The sequence below is a fragment of the Pagrus pagrus genome (assembly GCF_965226575.1).
Source record: "Pagrus pagrus genome assembly, chromosome: 3".
In the NCBI taxonomy this organism is placed as follows: Eukaryota; Metazoa; Chordata; class Actinopteri; order Spariformes; family Sparidae; genus Pagrus; species Pagrus pagrus.
This window is the reverse complement of record NC_140187.1, coordinates 29,194,418-29,213,958: the sequence shown is the minus strand read 5'-3', so window position 1 is coordinate 29,213,958 and position 19,541 is coordinate 29,194,418. Positions and strand designations below refer to the sequence as shown.

The 19,541-nt window shown below is 40.3% G+C and overlaps 1 protein-coding gene across 4 annotated transcripts in view; it reads right to left on the bottom strand.

The window, feature by feature from the left end:
• chl1b (cell adhesion molecule L1-like b) overlaps positions 1–19,541 on the bottom strand; it is a 71,457-nt gene that overhangs the window by 30,102 nt on the left and 21,814 nt on the right. Inside the window, exons 1-4 of one of the 4 annotated variants that reach the window (XM_084349328.1) lie at positions 14,044–14,405; positions 4,289–4,481; positions 2,533–2,550; positions 2–110 (exon numbers count right to left, since the gene is read on the bottom strand). In XM_084349328.1, coding sequence (XP_084205454.1) covers positions 2–110; positions 2,533–2,550; positions 4,289–4,388 — 227 coding nt within the window. In that variant the 5' untranslated portion in view covers positions 4,389–4,481; positions 14,044–14,405. Of the gene's footprint in view, position 1; positions 111–2,532; positions 2,551–4,288; positions 4,482–14,043; positions 14,407–19,541 lie in introns of those variants that run through there. The other 3 variants (XM_084349331.1, XM_084349329.1, XM_084349330.1) reach the window with 3 other exon arrangements.

Genomic DNA, 19,541 nt, shown 5'->3' with positions numbered 1-19,541 from the left:
CTCTGGCCCGGGATTCCCTTTGGCTTCACACGTCATGGGGAAGCTCTCGTCAAAAGGGAAGGCAATGAGAGAGCTGGGCGACTGAGCTGTGATGGTGGGCAGCTGCTCAACTGGGCGACAAACAAACAAGCATGAAAATGTGAGAGACACAACACGGGCTTCAATACAGATCTGTATTCAGAAGTATATCAAATGTAACATGGTACTAAGGGAGTGGCTTCCAAACGTTTTGGCTTTAAACAAAGCAATGTCTTCTTGTGACCCCTCATTGTGGGTCAAATGGCCCCTATGATATATCTGTGGTTTCAACTTAACAGTTATTTTTTTTTATATTAACACGTTATTTTAGGTTACATCTTTTCACCATTAACTAGTTGCTTATTAGCATGCATATTAGTAATATATAGATTTTTTATTACTAATAATAAAGCACTTATTTATCCCTCATTCTGCATGGCCATATTCTACAACCTCTAGGCCATTAAAGCCCCATTCCAGTGTTCTTTGACCTTTTTTATGGTATTTCAAATTTACTGACAATGTGATTAGCCACATTCGTCGCCAAATATGTTTTGACAAACAACATACATTTTTACTCCAACCTGTGTCTAGAATGGAAGGATGACATATGACTGTAGAAAAGACAGCGTGGCTCCTTTAAGGAATGGGCAGTGTGTAGCGTCTGTGGTTGAGCGCGAGAGAGACAGCGGCATTCGCTGTGCTCAGAGCAGACAGGTATTTGTGATCGGAGCAGACGGAAAGTTTAGTAGGGAAGTCTTCTAGTGGCAGTAAATGCACAGTACAGGTTACAGTTTGGCCATGAATATACTCTGTAGCCGAGAAGAACTTTTTTTTTTTTTTTCAAATTGTTTTTTATTGAGTTTTCAAGCCGAGAAGAACTTATGTTAGAGTGACGGCTATCGCTACCCCCGCTTATATCCATGCTAATATCCATACTATCACTAGCCATGCTAATTATGTTGATCTAGCTAGAACGGCAATCGTAATGGATTATGTCAGATTATTCACCACACACCAAATCTCTGTTTGGGAAAGAACATTAACCATTAAACAGGAAGAAACACTGGTTGGAAAGGGGTTTTAATAACAAGGGCTGTGATGATTCCAGTTCTTAGCTTTTAATTTCAATTACTGAAATCAAAGCAGGATTAGCAATGCTCTCAGTTTGTTAAACTAGCAACGATCTGTTGATCTTTACAAATCCAGGTGTGATTGTCTAACAACATTGTTGTCAGTGCTGAAAAAATAAAAGTTGCAATCAAAAATGTAATAAAGTCTTGACGTTAAAATCGAAGGTCAAGTATTAATAGTGTCCAAACAACACTAAAATAAGTCTGGCTTACTCAGAACCTGTTCCAGATTCGAAAGTGAAGTCTCACTCATAACTAATTCACTAGTAGTTTGACACTTATCAACCCAAGACTTCACTTTAGAATTGGGAACATAATCTGAGGTAGAAAGATTTCATTTATAGTGATTCGGACAGTATTAACACTTGGAGTTTTGTGCTTTGTTACATAAGAAGAGGCCATATTTACTAAGTGTTATTAAGGGAGAATGACAATTCTCATTACAACCATTTAAAGGCCGATTCTGAGAAAAGCATGATCGTAATTCATGTACAACGACTTCCTTCCTTACGGTCAACAAGCAGTAATTAGGATGTGATTTAGGGAAAAGTCTTTGTTAATGGCTAAGTACTTGTAGCATATGGTAATGCAATATAAGGCATTAAGTGCTTTGTAATAACTAAGAGCCAAGATGCCACCAATAAGCATGCTAACTACTTAATGGTATACTGGATACTGTATGTGTACTTTAATATAAAGTGTCATAGTTTTTAATTGTCAGATTGTTCAAATTAAAGGATTTTAAGAAGGTTAAAGTAGTCAAAGTCTCCAATATGTCACTACAATAAATAAGTGAGGAAAAATAACTACAAATAAATACATTTTGTCTGTCAGAAATCATCTTGTGACCACTTAGATTAGTCTAGGGACCCTTTGAGGATCTTGACCTTCAGGTTTGGAACCACTGTACAATGATGTTAATTGTTTTATGTCTCTATATGCAGAGTTTTATACCAAAACATTATAAGTCACAATAGTTTACAATAACTTTACTCAAAATAACTAAAACATGTATAATTGTGTCAACAGAGATGATGGTTTGCCACTTAAATGAATCATTCATCTTATTTTGGCATAAAACTCTTTCCCATTTTGTGTGTTATGATCTTATGATGACTGAGCTGGGATAAGCACTGCATAAACACAATGAATGTTAACAGAACAGTGTGACCAAGTGTAAAGGAAATGACGACATGCCATGAGTCCTAGAAGCTAGAGAAGCAGCATTACAGAGTCATGACTGATGACACATGAGATGCAGATCCAAACACATATGGCTGTAAGTAAAGCTGCTGCTGTGCTCAACAGTGATCCAGGAGATTAACAGAACAGAACCGAGGATGTCACTAATACCAGCTACATTATGGCAGAGTGAACTTACTGTTTACATGACCTAAAACTACAAAATCCACGGCAGCCGGGGGGAATAAACAAAACAAAAACAGTCAGCAGTTTGGGAATAATCCCTTCATATCAAAAGCATTCTCTGTATGAACCCTTTTAAACACACACACACACACACACACACACACACACACACACACACATGAGGAATGCAAAACACAAGACTGAATTAAAAAGATATTCTGACATCAGTGAGCCCCAAAATGCTCTTGCATTTTCAGAAAACCTGTTTGAACTGTTTTTTATCAAGCCCCTAAGAGATACTTCTGAATAATTTAGAGGGAGAGGTTTGATATGTGTTTCCAAGGAAACTGGGATGCATGCAGCTCAACACAATGGAAACAAGAAACCTGATTCAAACAAGATAATAGCTGTAAATATATTCCATTCACAGAATACTTGATGAGTGTAACAGTTCTCTATGGTGCGATTTCTTCTCTTCTAAATTATTCAGAAGTGCTTCTCTGATAAAAGCACTTCAAGTTAAACCAAGGACAAGTTGTCTGTAGACGAGACTCCTTGTACGTAACCTTTTCTTGTTTATACACTTGACTGTATCTTCTTGCTTATTCAATGACTGTCTTGAGGCTCATAATGTGTTTTGAAGTACAGTTAAGTGCCTATTATATCAGCAATCAACTGACCTGAAATGTTACAGTGTAAAATATCAAACAGCAATTTAGTGTAAGGAACTAATCTTTTATCATTAACCTCATATAAAAGTTGTGTTAATAATTTCAAATTCATTCAACTTTAAAATTTTAATTTTCAGAGCTGTTTCAGAACTGTATGTACTATTACCAGTGTTCACTACCCAGCATGTAGTTTCAAGCATTCATTGTTTGCAGGTTAAGACTCTCTAGAAACCCTTTTATTTCTCTTGTAGTTGAAAGGAAACATTCAGTACATGATGGAAACTTACTGTGTCTTTTAATGGATATTAAGTACATGTAGGGTTGGTTGATATGACAATTTCAGATTGTGATCGATCTTGAACGCATCCACAATCTAAAGGTCTCCAATGCAAAACAATATTTAATGGAATATTTTGTTTTAATTGTGCAAATGTAGATATTCATAGGCTATTTCATGTCTGATCATAGTCTACAGGGCATTTCAAACTTGAGAAAAAGATTGCAATTTAGATTGTGGATCGTTATTGAGATTAAATAGATAATGATATTAATTTTTTGGCCGGTTCACCCACCCCTAAGTACAGTATACGTACTCAAAGACATGTTAAATTAATATCTCTTTTTTTTCTCAAGTTCAGCGAATGAGCGGAGTGAACAAATTATTCAAGTTGATTCAGTCAGCTCACATTTTGAAGACGGCTGAACCACGTTGCAAAGTTTTACTGTGTACAAGCAAAGATTTAAAGGGTCGGTCCAACCAATATACAAACAAACAGAAGGTCTCTTAAGGTTTCTTTTGATCTAACCAGATAGGTTTGGTTTCTTTATGATGAGTCTGAAGTATTTTCAACTGAGAGTTATGCCTCGACTGCAACATAATAGAAGTGAATGGACTTTTGTTTGTGTCGCTAACAGCGTTGAAAAATTGCATTTAAAAACTTAACAGAAAAGTGGTCTTCCCAGAAACAATAGCCCTATTTGTCTGGTGAGAAAGTCATTTTCCATTTATTTGATAGAAGAAACTATGTTTTTTGTTATTCAAGTGAACCGCCCCTTTAACTCTAACACTCACTAAAACAAAGACAAATGAGCACTCACCCTCCAGTGGGATGTCGATGGCTGCAGTCGTATGAAAGGCACAAATACAGGTGATCACGCCCAGTGCGGCGACCAATCCCAGGCTCCTCTGCAACCTCATGTTTTCACGGTGAATCTTGGATGTCCTCAAGAAACGAGTGTTCTCTCTCCTGCGTCCTCAGTTCATTTCTCTGGTGCACTGAAGATGCGGTACCTGTGAGAGCAGCACAGACGGAGAAGGCCCCATGAATCCACCCACGCACTGGCAGACAGAAAAGGCAAACCCCAAACACAACAAATCCCCCATGACTGGGAGCCCGACTGCTCTCTGCTCAGCCAGGCATAACCAGGCACACCGCACGTTTTTCATTTGCATCAACAGGGACTCTGTTCTCTGCTAGTTTAAATTTTGCTGTGACAAAGAAATAGTCACATTAAAGCTTCCTATCACCCCCTTCCCCTGGGACTCAAATTGTTTTGAAGTATGATGTCGGTGGGAGTCTGTTGCAGAAAGCATATTTTTTATGCGACAACAGAAATAAATAAATAAACAAATGACAGCGCCTGTGGATTTATTAATGCATGGCAGATGTTCAGCATTACAGAAAGAAAAGGCTTTTACTCCAAAAGCAAGCCAAGATTTAAATCAAAATTACCATCAAAGTTCCGATCCTATTGAGCCGATTTAATCACAATGCTGTTTGAATCTGTTCCTGCATGCTCCTGATAACAATGACTAAAAGAGATTAACAATGCAGCTACACATTTATCTATTATTGCAGAAAATATCGCTGCCTGAGGGGTGTTAGGCATAAATAGCATACATAGTTAACAGTCAGAGAGAGTAAGCCGTCTGCACTTACACACTGACAGGCTGCAGAGTACAGAGCGCTGGATCATTTTCCAGCTAACAGACCAGAGTCTGGACCCTAATGAGCACATGATCGGTCCAGAGTGCAGGAGGAGGAGGATAGAAGAGAGCGATGTATGGGAATCTTAGTGTCTCTAGCAGGGCTCTGTAAACCCTCTGGGGTGTCAGTTCATTAGTCTTGCTCGTGTTGGCTGTGACCCAGCTTGGTGGGTCATGCTGGGGTAATTAACTGAAGCAGCTAACACACACCGTAATAACAAAAAGAGAAATAATATAGAAACATTAGAGCTTTAGAGAAATGTGAAATCATGAGGCTATCAGTATACAGAGAGTTTCTGGTGTTCATAACAAACAGAACTTGTTTAACATGCAAGGAGCATCACACTGATTAAGTCCAGTAACTGTAATTACTGTATCAGTGTTGAGGGGGCCTCCGATAGAGAGGCCAAGTCCACCATGGGACTTTATTCCAGAAAAAATATGAATAGAAGTAACTGGCAAGAGACAAGTGAACTTGAGAAAGTTAAGAAAGTTGGTTTATCATAAGACTGCTGAAGAAAAATACATTAGTAAGACCATACATCTAACAGTTAGCTCACTGCGGCTGTCAATATGGTCACACTTTCTCTGAGCCACGGCGATGGCCATGTTGGCATGGGTGATTATTATTGTTCAAGATGATGCAGTTCGCTGAGCGGTTACACACATACCTACATTTATTTTTGTTTTTTTGTTTTTTGACAGGGACAGAACACAGCTTCTTAGCTGTACTATAGTTTGCTAAAAACTCATTTACATCAGCACTCCCTGGGAAGGATACAGGGATAAGAGCTCTACTAAGAAAATGAACACTATAGAAAACAAAGAAGACAATGCATATTCACTACACAACAACAAAATCAGCAATCCCAACAACAACAAGATATTAAATCATTAAAACACTACAACAATAACAACCAGATTTCCTGAGATCAAGTGTTTGCATTTATGCATGATGGGTACATGATTGGGTTGATTTTAGCCATGATTTCATCTTAAATTTCAGTCAGAACTAAGTTATAAAAGACAGTGCTGCACCTTCACTGATTGACTGAGTCACTCCAATAGAGAGGGATGATTTTTTTCAAACTTAGGGGATCAGTGCTGTATTACAATCACCTCTGTTTGTTTCTAAAGAGCACGCAGGGATCACGAGCAAAAATTTTTTTTACTGTCTTTACAACAAACCTTTTTGACTTGAATTATCTTTTAAATTGCCAAACATCATATCTGTAATTTATAGCATATAAATACAGTAGTTAATACTGTATTGATTACTGTATTTTTCTTAAACAAGATCCCATGAGGGAAAGTGGCAAGGAAGGGACTTTGCCTCTCTATTGATGTCAATGCTCTATCTGCACAGGACTGGTATTACATGGAGACTTCTAGTAATTTGTAATAATTGCAGAAGACGTCTGTGATCTTAATCCTGTGTGAATCTGACATGTCCAGAATTTGTATAGTAAAAATTCCATCGATAATACCTACCATATTTCACCAAACACAGAGGTCATGTGATAATATTAGTCCAGTGTGAATTGGCATGTCAGTAATTTGGGGTTGTATTTCATTTTAAAACATCTGTTTTCTGTTCTCAGACAACTGAACAAGTAAGAAATTTGATCGGGGCTCATAATATGTTGAACAGCAGTCAACAGCTGTGCTGTTAGATCGGCTTTATGATGTTTAAAAGTGATGACAGAGAAGGTTAGGAACAGCAAAAGGTTGTCGTATTCAAGTACAGCCACAAAGAATCTGTTACTTGATCTTATCAAGCTCCAAATGTGTGTTTTTGTTTGTAACACATGCAGAGTGGCCAAATCATCTCTAAACTATATTAATAATGTGGCTGCTGAGGAACAGATGATTAGCTTGTGAAAGTTGTCAGAGCCTGGAGATAATGTCAGTAAATCTAACTCAATACAGACTTCACTTATCCGGTACAAATGCTCCTCATGAAACACAATTGTGGGGTGATAATTTCCAAATCACATGAGGTCCCCAATACTGTGCGAATAGGGCTGAATTAGTCGTGTGTGTTATTCAAAGTAGTGCCCAAGACATGAGTCGTACTGTAACTAGCGCATGCTTAACCAGCTGTGCAGTGACTAGAGCAGAGCTCCCTGTTCCCTGCTCACTGGTGTTTGACTCCAACTCAGACTATTTTCTAATCTTCTCTCTGTCTTTTACAAATTCAATAGGAAACACTGAGGTCAAACTCCTGCTCAAGAGATGTAATTGAATAATTGACCAGGGAACAAAAGAGTCGATTTCACTCATTCGGTGCAGGTCTGTTTTCAGACAAACGTGCACTCTGAACTTTTCAACCGTGTCTCATGTTAATGGTATTAACTCCGTCTGTGACTCAATGCTGGCCTTTCTGAAGCAACTTATGACCCCTACCCCACCCACCTACAGCATCACCAACGCGACCCCAGACTCTGTGAGTGTGCTATACATAATACACATCAGCCCCACTCGATCACAATTCAGGCCTATTGACTTTATTTCCAACTCAAGATTGGTGTCTCAGACTCATAAGTCATCTAGAAAATGCCTCTGGCTTTGCTTTGTTTCAGCCGTTCCCAGACATGGTGATTTATGTTGCTAAACTCAGATTAAAATCAAAAGGTAAGGGCTTTGTGCTAATTGGCTTGTGCTTTGTTGGTAAGATTGGCCTGGTTAAGAGCAGAGTGAGGGGGGTTACAATCCCCACAAGACATTGTGTTCTCATTGTCCTATTGTGCTGGTCAAAATCCTTTACCAACCTAACACCACCTTAGATGGATTACACTTTATTCACACTTGATTATGGGCCTTCTGATTTAATTTGTTCTCCCCTCGTTAAACATTTATTGAGAACCAAGTCGGCCATCTGCTTGAGGGAGGTCCGCTCTAAGGGTTTAACTGCTGCGAGCAGTGATGTCTACATTGAAGTCATAGGGTACAGTGCCTATTGGACCTATATGATGAACAAAAGTGAGGCCCCCACAGGCTCCCCTGATTTACAGACCGCGGGCTGTTCTTAATCCCCGCCCCTCTCAGCAGCGATCACACTGGCCTGAGATTGATGTAGCTGGCAGGAGGTTAAAAGCTGCTCACTGTGGGAAGGCCAATATGAACCCTAACCTGACTTATCCAAGGCTCAGAGGGGACAGAAGCTCTGCGGCAGAGGGGGCACAGAGAGGGAAATTAAGCGATGTGGGCCAAGAAAAATCTGCCTCCACACTTTAAAGCTCCCTCTGAGTGACAGATGTAGAGCACTCTGTGACAACTTTTTCCTTGTCAACAACACCAAATGACTTTGAATGTAGACCAATTGGATGCAAAGACATCTTAACCTAATTTTTCTCATCATAATTAATGTCTTTGTCAACATAAAAAGCAAACCCAGACAGATTCCAAACTTTCAACTTTCCCAAATCCTGACTGATCATCATAATGTCTTTTAAAGCAGTCCATACATATCACATAAATGAAAAAACTTTATCATGTTGACTTTAAAGATTCTTAAACTACAACATTTACTTAAATACTGCAGTGTACAATGTTTACCGCTAATATCTTGGGTCTGTTTTTTATTAAATCCCAAATTTTTGATGGCATCGATCTGCACCATGTCATTTTCCATTATAATAGTAAAAATATATGTCATGTGTCTATTAAAGAGGTGAAAGCATACAGTCAATAGTCTCAGGGGTGTTACTCTTGTCCTGCTATCAGAACGCGTGCATGCACACTTTGACTCTCACAAACATACACAAAAAAAAAAATATCTTAATGCAAATAACATCAGTGGTACAGGAAATGTAATGCAAAAACTACTCCCCAGTCTAAAATAAGTTACTTTATTTTTTTGCCACACCCATCTGGTGACCCCTGGAAAGTAACCTCATGACCCCCCTGGGAGTCCTGACCATGAGTTTTAAAACCAGTGCTTTACTGGATGCCGATGCTTCAGGGGATAAAGTTTGTGGTATTTCCCGTTGGTGTGGACTGCTAGTGTCTTTTCATATGGGACCTTTGTAGCTTAGCCCTGTTTGTAACAGTCGTGTCTACTGAGTGTATCGTTATTACTACTGGGGCTATAAGTCATGAAGTATTATCTTGTTAGTTACCTTGTATTTCACAGTTCTTTGCATTTTAGAGCTGTTGGTTTCCTCTGAGGAAATGTATTCAGAAAGCTCTCATCTCTACTAGGTCTGATTTGATGCCAAACCAACCCCCCTGTGCTTATTTTAAAAAGAAAATGCCATGTAATTGCCAAGTAATAGCTTTGTTTCTGAGGTTGTTAATAATGGCATGTTGACATGTCAACAGTATATTTACAATTTTCTTATAAAGAAAATTCTCACCAGCGACCAGACTTTATACTTTTTATATCACCAAGCTCTATTTCTGTTCAGTTCTCTTGTTAGTGTTTTTGGTCCAAGAGTCTCTCAGCTCTCCTTAAACTGTATATTGTATCCCTGATCAATGTGCAGCTTCCACTGACTTTGGCACACTTCTGCAGTAAAGTTGGCAAGGTCTGTGTGTTTCTTGACTCTTACAGTTCAGCCATCTGCTCTAGCATTACACCTTAACTCAGACCCAGACACACATTTACAAAAGGAAAGAAAATAATAAATATAAAGGAAACATAAATAAATACACAAATAAAGGAAAATAAAGGGAAAAAAACAACAAGTGTCTTTCCTTGAGCATTCTCCACACTTGTGGATGTGTTGTTTAGTAACGGGGTGGGGTCCAAGCGCAGCCATTCAGAGTTCACTACAGTAGGCTCTTGAGCTGGCACCATCTGCTTCTTTCTCACACAAAGACAACAGGCAGAGAAGTGTGGGCCTACTGTAGTTTAATGTGAGAGCTTGTAATAGGATTAAGCAGATCCTCGTCTTGTCAGGCTGGATTAAAATATTCTCTTTGCTAAAGACCTGAGACGGGAAGACAGCAGCTCCACACGCCCCTCTCACAGTCCTGATAATGCCTCCACACTGATTCGCATTTGATCATTCAAGAACAATTAAAACAGCGGCCGAGCTGATTAACACTAAGCGCCAACTGACTCACGTTACATCTGATATGTGTAATGCAGTTTTTTGGCCCCTCATTTTGTTCTTTTTTGTCCAATCATTTGCTCATTTAGTTTGCAAATGTGACGCTCTGTCTACATCTCAGTTGAAAAACAAGATGTAGAAGATGTTAAACGTTTATTTGAAGACGTTAATTTCCCTCTGTGTTCAGAGGTTTTGTTTTTCCACTTTGCTCTTCAGAATTTGCATGAGACTATTTTCTGACCTTTGGCAATGATTTGCATGATCAGTATTCTACTACATGCTTAGCCATGCAATTCATCTATTATTAAAATATTAATAGCATGAGAAAAAACAGAAACAGGATGCTAAATGAGATTAGGCAGTGGGAGCAATATTAGATAATATGCTTGTCTAATTGAGATTTGGCTCGATTTTACCGCACTTCAGAAGGCATGACAGTTCAATTATCGCACCATTAATATTTCAGGGGTCTGTAGCTTTAGCAGGACGAGGGGACTGGAGACTACAGCCGGGCAGAGGAGTGACAGGAGGAGGAGGAGGATGGAGGAATGAGGAGAGGCTCTCAGGTGTGGAGGAATGATGCTCGATTAAACAAAGATATAGAGCGGCTGCTCTGATGAACTGCAGGGTTTTTGCATTCTACATGAACTAATGAAAAACAACCCTCATAACCCTACATGAACTCTCTTCACCAGGGAGAGAGAGTGTAGTATAATCTACAGTGAACCTGCAGAGCCTCATGAAACTACAGTACATACAGCACTACAGCAGGATGATCATGTCACCAGCTGCGAATGGACATCCTGGAGCGAGTGAATATATGATGTAGTTCATTTACAAAAAAGGAGAGAACAAACAGCTCAAGTGGTTTCATCTTGTCAGCGTTGTGCATTTTACTAAAAGCTTTCCACTTTTTGTCATAGCAAAGAGCATGAAGGCTTTTCCCTGCTGCTAATTAGCTGCTCTTTTGTGTGTCTGAAAGCTGTTTCTCTCTGTAAAATATGAAGTTCTACTTGAAATATTCAGGCTCAACAGGAATGAAAACTGAACTGAATAAATCTACAGTAGCATCTCCATTCCTGCTTCGGATTATGACTTTTAATTCTAATCTTTTGAATAATTTATACGCTGAATAAAACCACTTAAACTGATCATCAGGGCATGTCACATGGCATGATAATAAATCATGTACAGTATGTGAGCGCATGTGCTGTGTAGAATAAAACTACATAACAGATGCTGTCAGAGTCCTCACTTTGAACCTGTTAATATGTTTAAAGCCAGAGAAAATGTTTCAGAAGGTGCTCTGCACCTGTGTGCATCACAGCTTACAGTTTTTTTTTTCATTTTTTCCTCTGATGTGCTCTTTGAAGTCTCACAGGAGTGGCCCTTGCCCAGGACAATAATCACATTAGTGTGTGATCCTCGCTGAGTAGCCGGCAGAGAGATGAATTCACAAGTTTGACTGCAGGGACTGGAATATTATTTTGTGAGAACTAACACAGCATGCCCCTCTCCACATTCATTCACTTCGTCTGACTGATGCTGGCAATTTCCCCAGACGAAACTGTGCCACAGCAAGACATGATCGATGGCTCTTATATCCCAAATCCTTACCTCCATCAGACCCCGAAGCAATTTATTTCTGCCAACAACCAAGGATTTCTGATGTCCCTACAGCACACACGGAGCAGCAGCAGACCTACATTTTTACAGAAATACCTTTCCTGCTTCATCCATTTTTAATCCCTTCAGGTGTTCAATATACATGCAGCCAAAATCATAATTTCAGCTTGTGAAATGAGAGGTTCTCCGCATTTGAATTTCCTGTTCCGTGCTCGAGCCGAGCATCTGGACAGCGTTGCTCTAGCTAAGCTGTTTGACAAAGCTGTCGGATGTGTGGCCCAGTTCCTGTGGCTCTCCATCACTTAACGGGGTTGAGCTGAGCTTGTGTTGAGACGAATCGATTGGAAGGAGCTTGATATTTTCAATATGACAAGGCAGGATCTCTACAGACATGATCTACCAACGAGTTCTTCAAAATGTGATCCATCTCTCGATAACAGCATTGTTAAGGTTATTGTTTAGAGTCATTTCTAGAAATAAGTGCCAATGACTCAAAGTTATCAAGTTGCAGTACCAGTTTATTACACCTAGCTTTAACTAATGCAGTCAAACAGTCCTGCAATGAAGGTTATACTGTTCAGTTTGGGTTGAATCTGTTTCAGAGAGCTTAGTAGTGCTGTTGAATTGTAATGTGTTATACTAACAGGTGTTACTATTATTTTGTTCACCCATTTATATCAGTGTGGGTAGGCTAACAAACAGAAGTACCTCTCTATTTAACGCAACAAGAGTCAAGAATGCAGCCTCCTAAATGGCCGCAAAGTTGAATAAACTTTTTGATCTTAACACAGTTTTTGTTACCAAATGAGACAAGCTTTCTACTGCCGCTTTGTACTGCCTTTAACATCATCTCTTCAGGCAGTAAAACAAGAAGCAAGATGCTTTCACTTCACTTCAACGAGTTGGGTTCACAACACACACCACACTAGAGCCTCGAAACACAATCATCCACTTGTTCAACATTATAAATTACTGGAAATCATTTCAAGAAAAAAAATATACATAAATATTTTACCCTGTAGAATAGATATAAGTTCAATGTTAACAGTTTTAACCTAAGTAATCTCTTCATCGTTCCAATCATTCATTCAGTCTATAATAAATGCAAATAAAACAATTTGGAGGGCTTCAGTGAGAGATCATCACTGTAACTGTTCAGTGCCAATTTGATGTAAATTTGTTTAGGCTAAATGTAATTCAGGGCACGAAGATACCGTCTGGATTTATTTAGTGAGGGTTCAAGAATTGATCTTGACACGCTGTATTTTATGTTTTGTCTGTTGTACAGTAAAATACACCTAATCCATTTTAAACCTTATCAAGTTAAAGGCTTCTTGTCCTGAACATATGACTGCAGATTCTTTTAGAATCTCATTAAACCCTGATTCATGTTGTGAAACAAAAGATGAGCTTTAATCTAGACAGAAGCCAGCTGGTCTAATTATGTATTCATTTTTTGTGGTCTCCTTTGTAATATTTAAAACCTCAAGTGTGTCTTTATTTAGTCAATAACAGAATAATAACTTACACTGACTAAAGGAACTATTATTTGTTGTTTTGGACACTCATTTAATATTAAATCTTATCTTATTGGCCCAGTTCTAAAGGTATGACTGCAAATACTACAGACTGTCTTTGTAACTTGTCACATGAAATCACAAATATCACCCCACTGAGATGTGTATCAGACATCTTATGAAGAAAGCATTTTCATTGTTATTAACTGTTGATTTTTCTGTGACAAGTACTTGGATTTGTAACGTTCTGAAGAGTACTTTGTTTAGTCACAGAGCTGAGTTGGCTCTGGCTTGGTTGATCAAAACTCTCTAAAATGACCCTGACTGTTGTGGTCTTATACAAACAAGGCAAACATTACAACATTTTCACTAAAAATAAGAGAATAATTATTTACCCATAATAAACTGTTTTGGCGGATGCTTCTCCTATATACCACAGCTGTTGTTTCACTTACAAAAAGCCACAAAACAACCTTATGTAACTGACAATTCAACTAATTCACAATGTGAATCATAAGCCGATGATTCCCGTCTTGGCTTTTCTAGAAAGAAAATCTACTGAATGTTTCCCAGAGTGTCTCCTGCACATGAGAAGACCAAAACATGCTTAACCCAAATCTACTGCCACAGCTTTATACACATCCCTAGATATTGCGGGATACTTACTTGATTTTACTTCATTCTTAGCTCTGGTCCCCATGAGAGGTGAAACTTTTCCAATCCAGGTAATAACATCCACAAGAAGAGTAAACCATGAGTTAGGTAAACTCAGATTTGCAGAGAAATGGAGAGTGCTGAGCCCGTTGTGTGTTGTGTCATACAGACAGAGAGGAACAGAGGCACTGTAGTCACATATGTTGCCAAAGCCTCTAGCTTGGCAAAGACGCTCATTAAGCCACTGACAATCATTCCCACAAAGCCCAATCTAAAGGCTATTCACCGGGTGTGTACAAAGGAGAGTGGAGGAATGCAAGTTCCATCTCGCCCCCCTCCCTTCAACGTCATGAAAGATGCTGCACCTGAAGGCTCAATGAAAAGTACTCATTTGCAATGATCAATTGAAGAAAAAATATGGACAGTGTAGTAGGGGGGAGCGCAGATCACCTGCTGAGTGAAAATCTGTTAAGTTTTACTCCTGCTGCAATCTTCCTCTGTCAGCCAGTGAAAATCTCCTTAATTGCTAATACTGCTGAAGATTGTCGCCCAGCATTAGTCCAGCGCTGTCAGAGCTTTGAAGCTCACGCCTCTCCTCTGACTGTAAAAAGATATTTGAAGGAAAACGTTTGATTTCTTTCTTAGTATGCCACTGGATTCCAGTGGACCTGGCTGTTCCATGCTGGTGAACAGGGACATGACTTCAGGACTATACATATGGACTTGAGTGGAGGCTGGGTGACATGTCAGGGGAAAGCTCAGTGCACAGAGAGTGCTGAGACTGTCGATAAGAGCCTTCCACCAGCCCGGCAAAAAAACCCGCAGTCCCTCTCCCACGACACATGAGGGGGAAGGGAGGAAGCGCCCCCACTCTGGATGATGTATGGTGTGGACCCTAGTCTGAGACTCGGGCTTTAACCGGGAGAAAGGCAGAAAATGAAAGGGGGGAGGAGGGTCATGCTTGAATTATGCTGATGTGGGTCGTAACCGCAGTGAAAAACCAACCAAAAGCATGGCTGCTTAGATGGAACTTGCAGCCACAAATAAGGTTATTATCACTCGGGCCTCACGAATGCTGACAGTCGGGAAATGGTGGAGGTGAGATTGTGTACCGAGGATATATGACTGGTTGGATATGTTAAGTCATTTAGCAGCTTGTTATGAACAATTTAGACTGATTCATTTTACTGGAAAAAAGCATTGATTTCAACGGACTACAACCATTTCAAGTAAATTGCCTGCCTTTTCTGTTATGTTTCATATAAATCATCTTGATTTAACTTGCAGACGTAGCTTTCTTTACTCATTATTTCAGCAAATGAACGGATTGAAGTGAACACACCGGCTTTTAATTTTATCTAACTTGAGGGTTTCATTTGGCAAATTGGGTTTAAAAAGCAGAAGGAGAACATGATTAAAAAGTGCTGATACTGGAGGCTCAGATTCTGAGCTGTCGGTGGGGGGGACACTGGTCTTTTCATAATGAGAGCATTCAGCCAAAGTCAGTAACTGAGAACACTCACACGCCTCTGCAGCGCCAGCGCGAGGCCCTCAGAGCCCATAAGCACTCTTTGAGCTACAACAGGATGGAGCTGCCATTATGGCCACACAAACAGAGGGAAGCCTTATGAACTTTGCACAAATGCTTAGTGCTCCGGGGCTGGACAGCTCTGGAAGCCGGGGGAGATGGGTAGGTACCGGGGCGGCCTGCCAGTTCCGAAAAGCTTAGTGTTCATGCACTCGGGCCAGACAAACCTGACATTGTCCTGGGCACTGCCCCGGGGAAAGCCTCTTCCCCTTTCTCTCCGGCCACTCAGGCTCATTCACACTTCCAGCCCAGTTGATTCACTGATTTGGACATGACCAACAGAGGCAAGAAGGCAAACGTTTATTCACACTTTGAACCGATTGTTAAAATGCCATAAAAGAAGTCAGGGAGAAAGTATAAGCAGATCATACAACTCCCATAAATCAACCTGCTTATTTCTACTGTCACCATATTTCACCAACACCTGATGTGTCATTTGCCTCATTTCCCATTCAGATATGGTTTGGGAGCGTACACTCTGACTTCACTTGGCTAGGACTCATTCAGATATTCAATTTAAAATGAGATAATCTGCTGCGCTCTCACGGCAAATGTTTACAGCGTCTCTAATTTATGACACATCTCTTATCTGCCTCAAGCAGCAATCACTAAATGTTATCTGACCACTACAAGATGGAGGGCTGCAGCCGTATCGTGTCAGTGGAATTAAAATAATGCTCTCTTGACCCGCTGCCCCCGTTGGGCAAGAGCAGGTCGAATGAGAGGAAAGCACAAACAGCACCAGGCTCATTTGAAACTAAAGCCATGTTGCTCCCCCACTCTCAGCTTTGAGAGCCGAGAAAGAAAAATGCAGGTGGCTACTCAGTGAGTTCATGGCCCCACTAAAATCCCAAAATGTAGCGCTGTTTTTCCACAGCATGTGCTCAAGTGACACCTGAAAATCTCCTTCAACCTGTTCAGATGAGATAAATGTTAAAGCATTAAACGAAAATGTTAGAAAATGTGTTAAGGCAGAGCCATCAATATCCCTCAAGGACGGCCAGATTGCTGAGGTGGCATAAAGACTGATTTACACTTTTTCCACCATTTGGCAAATATGCTGGCTACACACAGTGTGAGGCTTTTAATTGAACTTTGGGCATACGGCCCATTTCACCAAAAAGTCGTCTGTTAGTCAGTCTGTCAAAAACGGTCAATAAGCCTCTAACCTGGCACTTGCAGATAGAAGAAGCAGACCTGCCTTTGGCTGATACAGAGTGCTGTATTGTCTGCACTCTAGATCAGTATGGAAACCAATGCATTTCTCAATGGTTTTCTTACGAGTTGTCATGGTAACAGGTGTCCCTATCTTCACACAGATCACTTAGGCACTGATGAAAAGTTGTCCTGGGTTGATGCATTGTGCAGCTGTTTACTGCAGCAGGCTACATGTGTGTGTTTATGTGTTTATTTCAGGTCGGAGAATTCCATCACAAACTCTATTTGAACTCAGCTGGAGCCCACAGTTTACTGCCAGAGATGTGACTGGTACTGTTTCTGACCTGTGACTGTAAACGAAAAACAGACAAAATTCCAGCAAGGAAATTGCCCACATTTATGTGTAATTCTCCATTATCCGTGGCACTTTAACAGTCCCCACAATTATTTCCAGATCTGCGGTGACAGCTGATTTATTCAGCGCAGCACACTACAGGCAAACTGATCAAACAACAGTTATCTAACAACACATAAATCAAGGACATCAAAAACATCAGAGTGGGACGGCACACATTCTGTGGTCAATCTGAGCTACAAAATGTTTAAAATTGTAATAGTGGTGTAGCTTATAAAGTGTTTGAAAGCAAGTGTTAAATGCTTCCAGGTCTTTCAAGACTAGTGAAACAGCTCACTCATAGTGGAGTGAAGGCAGAGCTGACTGCCGACCTGTGAGGACAAGGACCGGATCAGACTGTCATCCAGCTCTCTCAGCCAGACTGCCGGCCATCCGAGCCTCACAGATGGTGCACTCAGTGATCATGGCAGCGATCAGGGGATCTCTAGTCCTGATTAGCACACCTACTGAACACAATGTGCACAACAACGTCTGTTCCATCTCTGGCTGCACAACGCCTACAGTAAGCAAGCAAACGCCACTTTTACAAGGATATACTCATCATGTTAAATGTTATAGATTGAACTGCAACGATTGATATTGGCAGCATGTCAGTAAAATTATGTCCTCAAAATCCAAGCTCAGAATGTTGCAGGAAAAGTGCTTTTGAATCATTTTAATCTTCAAAAAAATCTTCACTGTGACAGGAGCTTCAAGATTATGGGCTCTATCTTATGCCCAGTGCAAAGCAGCACACGGAGCAGTGCAAGTGTCATTGCTAGTTTGAGACCAACACAGCGTCCATGTTGTGTAAACTGTTGTGTGTACTTGCACCACCTGTGCACCCACCGCCATGTAGGTTTTAAAATGAGGTGTGGTCAGGCACATTGCTGGTGCATAGTTATCTTCTAGCTAGGGTTGGGTACCGAACTCAGGACTTTCAAGGGTGCTACCGAACACTTATTTACATTAAATCAATCGTTGCCAAATTTCGATACTTGAGAGCACATTTTTGGAGTAATGTTATAGAGAGACAGAGAAAGAACTTTAAATAGCAATATGCCAGGTGCGCCAGGTGGGCTTGGACACTTCATTTGTAATAAGTGCAAAACACACTTTTGACCAATAACAGTCTAAATACAACCCTTTTGAATCTTGCGCCTCACTTTGAGGCCAGTTTAACTAGCAAAAAGGACATGGACACATCCTAGATGTACTTGCACCATGGACTTGAGGATGCCATGAGTGGTTTTAATAGGGTCCTATATGTTTAACCAAAACAGTGTAGCACCATTTTGTTTTTTTATTTAGACTTTAAGTCAAAATAATTGTGTAAACCTCTTTCTGAAAAAGTAGAAAGAAGCACTGAATTCAGCTCCATCAAAGAGGAAATATTAGATCAGAACCTGGACAAAAGCAGACTGGCTCCTTTCTACTTTCTTATCTTCTCTTCTGTAGACAAGTTCAGATGAAGTGTCCACTTAGACCTCAATTTAATCATGTTTCCCAAAAGAATCAATAAGCTATTTCCCTCAGGTCACTTTTAGCAATGGAAAAGGCCTCTACTCTACAGCTATTTAGAGTGTGTACACAGCTGACAGAGACTACAGAGGCAAACATAAGCTTGAAAATGAATTCATTAAGATAAATGCAGTGTCTCTTATTAAAATGTGTAGGCATGGTAACCAGACTTGGCTCTGCTTTGAGATACACCCTGGATAGACACACAGCCTTCCAAATGGTTGGAACGATCAGCACACACACATGGGCACACACATGCACAGACCTAGTCTCACTCTAACCTGAATCAAATCCCCTTCTCTGGAGAGGTTGGCTCAGTTGTAATGTAATAGAAAAGGTTCTGCAGGCAGGAAGCTAAATGAGAAGATGATCATCTCCATCAGTATCAGCCCACCTGTCAGAGAAAAGGGTTCATCAGGAAACAAACCAGACACAAGCAATGTGCTCTCCTCAATATTATTATGACAACAAGTAGGATTAATTATTTCCGGAAAACAAGCTTTTTATCACCTATAGCCCTGTGACAAGGGAAAGCAGGATGGATAATTCAGTTGCACGCCCACTCATAATAAGCTGTAAGGATCTAATAGCCTTTTAAGGAGTGGCCTGCTGGCCACCCCTTCACACACACATGTCGGGGTCAGCCCTTTAGGAGCACTGAGGCAGAGCAGCCCGTCGCGCTACACAGTTAATCCTGCGGTGGAAAATGTCGGTGGGATCCGTCTCACATGGACGCACAGCAAGAGATGAGGAGGCAGACCAATATTTGAGACGAATTAAAAGTGCATGTGTGTGGAGGGTTGGGGGTGTTGAGCGCAAGGCCTTGTCTGTGTGTGTTTTTACACAGAC